Source organism: Pyrus communis, chromosome 3, assembly GCF_041283825.1.
Source record: "Pyrus communis isolate YQ-2024b chromosome 3, ASM4128382v1, whole genome shotgun sequence".
In the NCBI taxonomy this organism is placed as follows: Eukaryota; Viridiplantae; Streptophyta; class Magnoliopsida; order Rosales; family Rosaceae; genus Pyrus; species Pyrus communis.
Genome location: NC_142567.1, coordinates 23,924,905 through 23,935,220, shown reverse-complemented (window position 1 = coordinate 23,935,220; position 10,316 = coordinate 23,924,905). Strand labels below are relative to the sequence as shown.

The window sequence follows — 10,316 nt, the reverse complement described above, 5'->3', positions numbered from 1 at the left end:
AAACATGCTGTCATTAAGATAAGAACTGTCGGTGTATTGGCCCAATTTTTCAATATGACCGGAATACGGGATAATACACCACGTGTTACTATATAAACAGTGGGATATGTGTGTTAAAAAGTTAATAACTTTAAGGATAAAATTTCTTACCACTTATATAAAAACACATGATGTACCATTCATGTTCCAATTATAATGAAAAATTTCTCATTGTATTGGGCGATTTGGAACCTTTCATATCACATGGTACGTGTTATTATTAATTGGAACACCGGCCGCTTGCTTTTCTATATCCGTAAAAAGGATCAAGAATTTAGGATTATCAAAAGAAGTTAATATATGCCTTTGTGATATATATATATATATATATATATATATATATATATATATATATATAAAGAGAGAGAGAGAGAGAGAGAGAGAGAAATTTTACTTTTCCCAAAAAAAAAAAGGAAGGGATTATCTCTAGATCTCTTCCACCTAATTCACTAAGTTTGAGATCCGGGCCATTGAAATTTGATCCAACGGTTAAAGTTATTGAAACTTTTAAAGTGTATCCCCTGTTTGTAGCCGTTGGATCAAATTTTAATGGTCCAGATCCCCGGATTTGATGGATTAGGAGGAAGGGATCCGGAGATGATCCATTTCCGAAAAAAATAATATAGGAAGTATTTAAGGAAAGAAAAATTTATTTTTTTGTAATAAAATGAGGATTAGTTGTGGGGCCTACACCACATCGAACTTCAACGATCCGAACCGTTTATTTTTCAAATTGCACCTCTTAGATCATCCTTGAAAAATATTAGTCAATCGGAAATATTTGAGATATCTACTTGAGTTCAAGAAATTGACGAACATTTTGTTCTATAAGAACAATGAAATTTCATCGTAATAATTAAATAGGAAAATGGTTTTGGATTGAATTAAATTTTTGCAAGGATAATCTATGAATTGAGGCTTACAAAATAGACCGTCCAGATCGTTGAAGTTCGTTGTAGAGTGGGTTCCACAACTAATCCCTTTTTTTTTTTTTTTAATAAAATAGAAATCATTTCCCTTAAAAGGCCTATATATATCACAAAATTAGACAAAACTAAAATCATTAAGACATTCATTTGAGTGAAAAAATAGACGAATACGGTTCTACAAAGAAACCCTGAACTCTTAATATAATAATCTAACGGTTATATAATTTCAAATTTGGATGATTTTTGGTAGACATGATATTCGAGAGAAGACTTAAAAGATAAACGGATCGAATTGTTGAAACATATTATGAAGTGGGCCTAGAAAATATGAGTCAAAAATTGTGTAAAAAAGATAGTGACACGAATTTGTCCAATATGTATATATGTTACTGAACTTTCCATGCACATACGTAATACGTTTTGCTCATGAGATGTAACAGAATTTAAACACAAAAGAATGTGCTTCTGGTAGAAGAAAGTAATTGTCAACAAGATGATAAGACAGTGAGACAATCGAACATGATTTGAAATTCTATAGAATTCCCTCTCTCAGATTGGGGAATTAAAGTAATCTGAATTTTCCACCTCAAAAGGAAAAAAAGAATAAAAGGCTAACTACTGTGGATGCAAATTTCCGCATTCTTCTTCTTGGACGAAAATGCACATGCAAAATAATTAACACCTTAAGTCAAGGCCAAGAACCTCATGCTCCCACAATGAATTTTTTTTGTTTTTTGGGGGGGGGGGGGATGCTTTGGCTGAAGAACCTCTAATGCCAAAGTTAGAATTTGAGGGAAAAATGTTTAGAGAAATTTGGAGAATTTTTAGAAGAGTGGGAACCGGCCACATTTGGTGGTTTGTGGGTGTAATTACAAGATACATAATATCTTGCAATCAATTAGGAAATTAATTAATTAGGAAATTAATCAATTAATTTAGGTAATTAATCATATTTTGAATAAATAATTTGAAGGTTACCTTGTGGGGAGGATTTGATGAGGATGGATGAAATATGTTTTGAATAAATACCTATTTTGTTCACTTTTGACCTTGATTGAGTCGTGATTGTCCACTGTTAGTGCGTAGGAGTTTCGGTGTGCCTCAAGGGTAATTTTGTCATTTTCACCCAAGAATCCATGTGTCGCCTCCATACTTTTCTCGATTATTTTTGGCTCCACAACTACCACATTATCGATCAACATTCTGCAAAGGATCATTAAGAACTAGGACAATTTCTTCATGTAGCTCCATCTAGACCTGACATTCGTGTCATGCTTCTCATGTTCGTGTCGTTTTCATGACATACTCGATACCTTAACGGGTCGTGTTGTGTAACACCCGTTAAAGTAAACGAGTAATATGACCCGACTCGAAATTGATCCATTAAAATTATCAAGTGATATAACCCGACCTGTTACCTGTTAAAAAAAAAAAAATTTAAATCAATAAATAATGAAAATGAAAAATATAATTTGACTTAAAAAAAATGGAAAACATAATACTAAATTAGTATATGCATATTACATTGTCACGTCAATATTACATCAAAATATTAAAAAAAAAAAAAAACATTTGTCTTTCAAGTATTATAGACCCCAAAATAAGATCCTAATGCAAAAACATGAGTACATTACTACAAACTACCAAATGTTTAAGGATGTGCAAAATGAAGAGAGTTGCGTTTCAAGGTTGAGGATGCAATCCCGAACGTTTATATATGCTTTCACATTTTTCAGATTTGTACATTAATTATTATGAATTTTACTTATTTTGAACTCCCTTAAATATACTATTCATGAGGGCTTGTATGGTTCTAAAAATTGAAATGGCGATGTCCCCATCCTCAAAGTGTAGAGGATGCACTCACGAGCGTTTGTCGATTTTTTTCACACTTTTTGCACTTTTAAATTAATTATTATAATTTTTTTAATGTGTTTTATAATTTTTTTCAATTTCACTCTTTGCGTATAGTATACTATAAAAATAAATAAATAGAACTTAAATATAATAATACAATAATACATATATATACACACACACACTATGCCTATTATATTTTATAGTAAATTTTTTTTATTAGTTTAAAAAATTAAAATGATGAAAATAACATTTTTCTTAACTTGTCGAAACGGGTTATCCACGTGTCACCATCGTGTTAACCTATTAAGGATTAGTTATTAACGGGTTCTTATCGTGTGACCCGATTAGTTATTGTGTCCATCCGAAACCCGTTTTTTCTGTGTCGTTTACTTATCGTGTTAACGAATTGTGTAAGAAATTGCCAATTCTAACTCCATCATCACATACAATCATGCTATATTATGGAGGCGACGATGTGACAAGATACTATTACATGTCCTTTTTTTTTCCCAATTGAAATTCAGAGAACTTTATACAGTGGAGTATTATATCACATATATACTTTATACAATGGCTATGATGTGACGAGATACTATAACATGCCTTTCCTTCAAGCCCCACGTCTCTCTTTATGCTCTTTGATGTGTGGAATATCAAATATACATGAGCTTAGAACCTCTTCTAATAACTTAAGTGTAAAATAGTTAAATGTCTTATTGTTTTTTTTTTGTAATATTATTTTATATATAGCTAATGGCTGAAATACCCATAGCAAGGTTAGTATTGAAGCCGCAAGATAAAATAATTTGGTAAAGCACGTTATATGTAATGTACATATATAATATCAAAAGTATGGATTCCACATCATATGGACCCCCTCTAAGAAATTGGGACCGATGAATTACTTTTCAGATGAGAGTGCATGGAATCTAATTAAACTTAAACAAACTACTCTGAAGTTGCTTAGATAGTTTTACAGAAAACATAGAGTATACCTGCAACGGATTATAAAGAACTGAGTTTAAAATGAAAGCTAATTAAGGACGCAAGTACAGCATGTATATTTAAGATCATATATAATTAGAGTTAAAAAGAAAAGATCATGCTATAGCAAAGTATACTTTGATAATAAGATATGTGATACATGTAATGACTGTCAATTTAGTAAAATCATAACAATTTGTTTACTATGTTTTAGGAGTTTGAATTTAATCATAAACTTTTTTTATAAACAACATCAAGGGTAATGAAGAATTAGAAGAGTAGGACTACACATAAGGGTTGTAGACATAAAACTAAATCCCATGACACAAAAAATATAAATAGATAAATAAAATAAAGAAAGTCAAAAGACCTATAGGAACGGTATAACATATTCACTGTGTTTCTTCAAAGGGTGGTGCTATACACATATTCTTTTTAACTTCCACATATTTCTCTTAATTTTCGGTCATCAAATTGAATGAATTAAAAAAGATCAAATGACATAAATTAATAATAGGTGTGTGGGAGGTAAAATTGAATGTGTGAATAGAACCACCCATTCCAAAAAGATGGGCCTACTTTTATGCATAGTGTGGTTGGCGTTATGCATGCTTAAGGGTAACACTATATTGTTTTAAGCTTATCATTATCTTTCGACTTGTAGAGAACCCAGCAAACTGTTGACCTATCCTACTACTTCTAACTGAATACCCACGAAGGCTAGCACAAACTAACAACTCAAACTGAATATGCAGCTGGCAGCAAGTAACTACTATATATTAACTAAAGAGTATATTGGATTTTTTAAAGGTTTTAAAGAAGAACACATGTAAAAAATAAAATAAAATAAAAAAGAAATGCAAATAATACCATGGCCCATTTGGAAGAAGAAGAACGTCAGAAGGTGATAAAGAGGAATAAAGTGAAAAGGAAAAATAAAACGCAGGCCCATCTGCTTCACCGTACACAATAGCACAGAAGAATACAGAAAGAGAGTAGATTTCACACTTATCAATGAGTGGGTCAACAAAATGAACAAACATAAAAATTGAGGTCGTGGAATTCGGAGCCCTGCATGCTTTGAATTAGTCTTTGATTGCGTTGCATTGCTCTTCCTAAACGATCGTACCTCTCTCAGTCTCTCATCAGGCTTCATCAATAGCCATTCCTCCTCTTTTTTGCTTTCCCTTTTGCCACCGCCCATATGCATAATGCATGCTCATTTTCTTCTCACAATAACTGTTTCTGCAGTCTACGTCCCATGACCAATATCAAATATCGAGAGAGAGAGAGAGAGAGAGAGTAAGAGTGTCTGCTTTGAGTTTTTGCTTCTGAGCATTCTGGTTGGATTGCTTTATTCGTCCATTGCTTGGCAGCCTTGGTTCTCACAAAAGCAAATCCATGATTCCTCTCTTTTTCATAAGATGACCAACCCTTTTGGCTTACAATACTAATATGTAATTATTACATCGATCTCTGAAGAGATCAGAAGAGATATAATCATATCTTGTTATATTCTAACGTGACCAAATTCTATTATTTTCTTGGCCCAATTTCAGAAGAATGTTTGGGGGAACCATGTTTGGTTTTAAAGTAGTAAACAATAAAAAAGTGTTTAAAAAAGGCTTGCACCCAAGTTCTGTGTTGAATTCACTATCTTTTAATAATGCTGCATAAAAAGAAAATTAACGAAAATAGTTCTTTGACCTATCTAGTATTTGAAAAAACAAATTAATTAACTCATGCACATTGTATAACAATATTGTAGACAACTTGCTGATCGCTTGGGTTTGGTTGGTTGAGAAAATTGGATACTTGCATGCATGGTTTTTAGTGGGATTTTTGGCATTTTCTCATATTTCACTTCAAAGTTGTCAACTTTCACTTTCACCCACCCAAAACAAATAAGTACTTCCACTGACCTTATCATTCTTATTATTATTACAAAATCATTATATATAGTACTGTTTTGTATGCATGATAATGATGCTCTCTCTCTCTCTCTCTCTCTCTCCCCCCTCCCATGCATCAGTCTCTCTGACGCACAAATCTAAATGTAGTAAACATGTTTTCCTGCTGAGGTGAAAACTGAAAACAAATTAACATCCTATTGAATTCGAATCTCTTAAAAACATGAGACAAGAAGCTTTCTGGGAGTTCAAAATTTGCGACATTTACAGGAATTGGGAAAATGGGCGAAGTGGAGTCAGTGTCCCTCTCTCAAGTCCTGATGACACATCACTTTTCGTTCATTAAATTTTTTAGAGAGAGAGAGACCATTGAAGACAGTGCTTGGTGAATGACCTAAAGGCAAACCTTTTCAGAGCAATGGTGGAATGTGGATCAGATCAAGTACTTAAGTTAAAACCTAAACCAGAGAGACATAGAGAGACTTACAATCAATGCAAAATCGTACGCACATAATTAATAGTAGGACTCATAATATAATAAATAAATTCAATGAGTAGACATTATTCTTGCATTTTCATTTCTCATGCAGTAGGGTTAATATTAAATGCATGTGGCTAAAAGAAGACGTGAGAGGTTTATAACAAGTGATCATCTCATAGTGTTCCGATACAACCCTATGCTACACAAATTAAGGACCAAGTACTCCATACATATGTAATTAAACCCATACACTGATACACGATACCAACAAGCACAACATAAGTACTCAAAGTTAAAAATAAAAACAAAATAAAATACAAAATAGAAAGCCTACCATTTCTTAATTGGTTCCACCTCTAATCAGCAATGATGATTAGGATTCTTGAAATTCATCACCGTGGACCTTAGTTACAAGAGATGGCTTGTGGAAGAAGAGTTGGGTCCTGATAAATCTGTCCACGCATTCAAATTTCCACCCCAGAACTGGCTATTGTTAATTTCAGGTGAAATAGCAGTACCCAAAGAAGGTCTCATCAAACTAGGACCATGATTATCTTCAGTTTTCACTGGAGGGGGCAACTGCTCAGTACTAATCCTAGAATTATTCCCAACCATTGGATGGGTTGATGCTTGATTATCGACTCCTTGATCACTAGTTTGAAATGGGTATAAACCTGTTGATGTTGATGATTCGAACGCGGTACCGCCCAAGAATGGAATGTGCTGCAAGTTCAAATTACGCCACTGATTATTATGACCCCCTCCTAATATTCCACCACTTAAATTGTTCATATTATTGCCTCCTGCAATCTGATGAAATTGAAACCCCATATGATGATGGTGATGATCAGTCTCTTCCTGCTGGATCTCATTGAAGTTCAATCCCATGTTCCCAGCACCACCATAACGACCTAGACTTTGTATGGATGATGCTAGAAATGGTAGTGATTGATGAGTACTCGGTGGTAGGTTTGAAAAATGATGAGTAATATTACCAATCATGTGATCTGATGAGTTGTTGGTAATTGAGTTGGAACCTGTTTGGATATGATCGCCAGTGGCTACTGGAGATTTGGATCGACTGCTGTTACTGCTGTTGTTGCTTTTGCTTTTCTTGTTTCGACGACATCCTCCTCCCACGGGAACGCTCCTTAGGGAACCTCCTCGGGTCCAATAACGCCTACATGTCTTGCAGAAGTGGCGAGGCTGACTGAGGCTGTAGTTGTTGAAATAGCAAAACTTGGTGTTGGTGGACTCACACCGCGGACACTTGAGCGCGGTTTCTGGTTGTGGAATCTTTGCCAGACGGGCTCGATCAGACATCGAACTAGGTCTGATGGAGCCTGGGCCGCCACCACCACCAATATTAGCTGCACCACCAACATGAGTTAGTGACGGTGGTGGAGGCAGTGGTGGAAGCTCATGTAGATTTTCCCTTCCAGTAGTAGCACTTCCTAGTGGATGATGATTTGGTTGCTGCAAGATAATAAAAATCAAAAGAAACTATGAGTTAATCATAAGAAACAAATATTTCTGGTATATTCACAAAGATATCACATAGGAATAGGAATAATTATCTTTTTAATTTGCTTTTAATTTTGTTCTTCCCTTTTCTCTATTTTGGCGACGATAGAAGTTATTGATGGAAAATTGGAGCTAGAGAAAACCTCACCTGATGCCAATTGGGAGGATCTAAATAGACTGGAATAGATGAGAAAACCATGGTGTTTGATCTTTTTTCTTCTTTTATAAAGTTTGATGGGTCTTTAGGAAATATGGTGGTGGAGAATCACACCAAGGGAATACCAGAGCCAAGAAACAAAGAAAAGAGAAAAGAGAAAGCTAGAGAGGAGGAAAGCAAGGGAGAGGCTTTTGTATATTTTTACTTTTATTCCCTCATTCTCTCTCTTTTTGTTTTATTATATTTAGGGTTTTGGGTGGTCGATGAAATTTCTTCGCATTTAAGTTTTCTTTTGACGCTGTGGACTCTGATTTAATTAGTGCTTAAAAAAAAGCAATTAGTTGCTGCCTCTGCCTGGCTCATGCATGGAACAGAGAGAAAGAAGGTGACACAGTAAAGCAAATTACATATCACTATCTAATTAGCCATTGTGGTGGGATCGCCGCCTCAAGTGAAGTCATCAGATTAACTCCTCATTAGGAGTTGTACGGAATAATTTGCATTAATACCTTTACAACATGACTAATTTTCGATATTAGTACTCTTGAGCTCCGCTTGTTCACCTTCTTAGCTGGGATTGCACTAGTTTCAAGTACTAAGCTAAATTAGATTAGTCTAGACTAAACAGTATAAGAATTGTCAAGCATTTTATCAGTGTCGACTAATCCACGAACTAGAATATTATCAATTCCTAATTTTTTTTTAATTATTGTTTTTATTCACTTTTGCCTTAAAAACCCTTAAATTTGCACTCATTACATGAAATAAAAATAAAATAAAATAAACCAACCTAAAATTTTAAAAGGGAAATTTTATTTACACCCAACTTGTTCTCTACATCCATCTTGTATTTAATTTAGGGTAAATCTCAGTTCACTACCCTCATGTTTCATGGTTTTCAATTAGTACATCAAATTTTTTTCGTCCTAGAGTTATACCTAAAGTGTTAATTTTGGGATGGTCTTATACATCCGTTAGTCAAACTGTTAAATCTGCCGTTAACTGATGACGTGACACCCATGTGGACAATGACTAACCGCCATGTGTCATTAAGGGGTCTACGTGGATTTTTTTTTTTTATTTTTATGAGAAGGGGTTCAAAAAAAAGAAAAAATAGTGGTTCCTAAAACTGCAACAACCATGGCTTTATCTTCATCATCCCAAACCCCTCCTCCTAAACCCATCTCAATCTTCATCTCCAAAATCTAGAAAAATCAACAACCCTACAAAAATTGAGCTAAAACTTTCAAAACCCAAATCAAATCTCAGCCCTAAATACCCCCTGAACCATGAAAAAAAAAAATCAAACAACAAAGAAATCTAGAAAATCCAACAAAACCCAAATCCAAGTTTCCATCGATCCGCACATAGAGCCATGAAGATCCGAACTTTGAAGCTCCGAGAGGCCCATAAGCCCACGAGCAGGGGCGGGGGGCTGTCATACTGCTTGGTGTTGTGGGACCAATAAGCCTACCACGTCGTGAGGGCCTCCTCCTCCGACCCCACAATAGCTATCCACGACTCTCTTATCCTGTCCAGCCCTCCCAAGCTCCTCCTCCACCTCCGCGACGACATCACGGCTCTCGCTCTCAGCCCCAACTCCACATGCCTTACCTCCGGCTCCATCAAGCTCTACAAGTTTCCCGGTCAATATCTCCCAACAAGTAAACAGACAACACCCAGATTTGAATTTCCATCCAAAATCAAATACAACAAATTAGGGTTTCATAAACTGAGAAATTGGGATATGAGATTTGGGTATAACAAGGACAAAAATAACAAATTCATAATAAAGTTTGAAGCTTTTAAATATACAAATATGCACAAGAATGTAAATGGCAGGTTAATAGTACAAGGACCCATATTCAAATTTTAGATAGAGAAAGAGAGACATTGAGAGAGGAGAGAGGAGAAAGGAGAGAGAAAACTTACTCAAGTGGGTGTAAACGGCTTTTTAGAGTTTTGCCCTTCTGGAGAGAGAGAGAGAGAGAGAGAGAGAGAGAGAGAGAGAGAGAGAGAGAGAGAGAGAGAGAGAAACTTATGAGATAGATAGAGGAAAGAGGAAAAAGGAAAAGAGAGAGGAGAGAGGGGAGTGAGCGGTGGAGATGGAAGCTGGTGCAGGCAAGGGAGGCAAGAGGCTTACCGTCACACTAGTAGGGAAGACGAAGAGGGAAGGAAAAAAGGGAGTTCTATTTTTATTTTATTTTATTTTAAATACTTTTATTTAATTAATCTTTTTAATGACACGTGGCGCCCAATCATTGTCCACATCGACGCCACATCATCAGTTAACGGCAGACTTAACAGTTTGACTAACGGATTTATGAGATTGTCCTAAAATTAACACTTTAGGTATGACTCTGGGACAAAAAAAACTTGATGTACTAAATGTTGAAAACCACGAAACTTGAGAGTAGTAAACTGAGATTTAC

At 35.1% G+C, this 10,316-nt stretch overlaps 1 protein-coding gene across 2 annotated transcripts; it reads right to left on the bottom strand.

Annotated features, from left to right (window-relative positions):
• Window positions 1–6,340: 6,340 nt before the first annotated feature.
• Window positions 6,341–8,059, bottom strand: LOC137716293 (dof zinc finger protein DOF3.6-like). 2 transcript variants are annotated; one of them, XM_088691427.1, is made up of 3 exons: window positions 7,876–8,059; window positions 7,241–7,679; window positions 6,341–7,135 (listed from the first exon to the last, which is right to left on the bottom strand). In XM_088691427.1, the coding sequence occupies exons 1-3, from the start codon at window positions 7,924–7,926 to the stop codon at window positions 6,612–6,614; spliced, it is 1,014 nt and encodes a 337-aa protein (XP_088547553.1). In that variant the 5' UTR covers window positions 7,927–8,059; the 3' UTR covers window positions 6,341–6,611. The 2 variants fall into 2 exon arrangements, with proteins under 2 accessions (XP_088547553.1, XP_068311831.2); XM_068455730.2 differs by having other exon boundaries at window positions 6,341–7,679; window positions 7,876–8,057.
• Between the last annotated feature and the right edge of the window lie 2,257 nt (window positions 8,060–10,316).

Coding starts and splice junctions, on each gene's coding strand:
- LOC137716293 (XM_068455730.2), bottom strand. CDS start 7,926: ATGGTTTTCTCATCTATTCCAGTCTATTTAGATCCTCCCAATTGGCAT. Junction 7,680..7,875: donor ATCCTCCCAATTGGCATCAG/GTGAGGTTTTCT, acceptor ATTATCTTGCAG/CAACCAAATCATCATCCACT.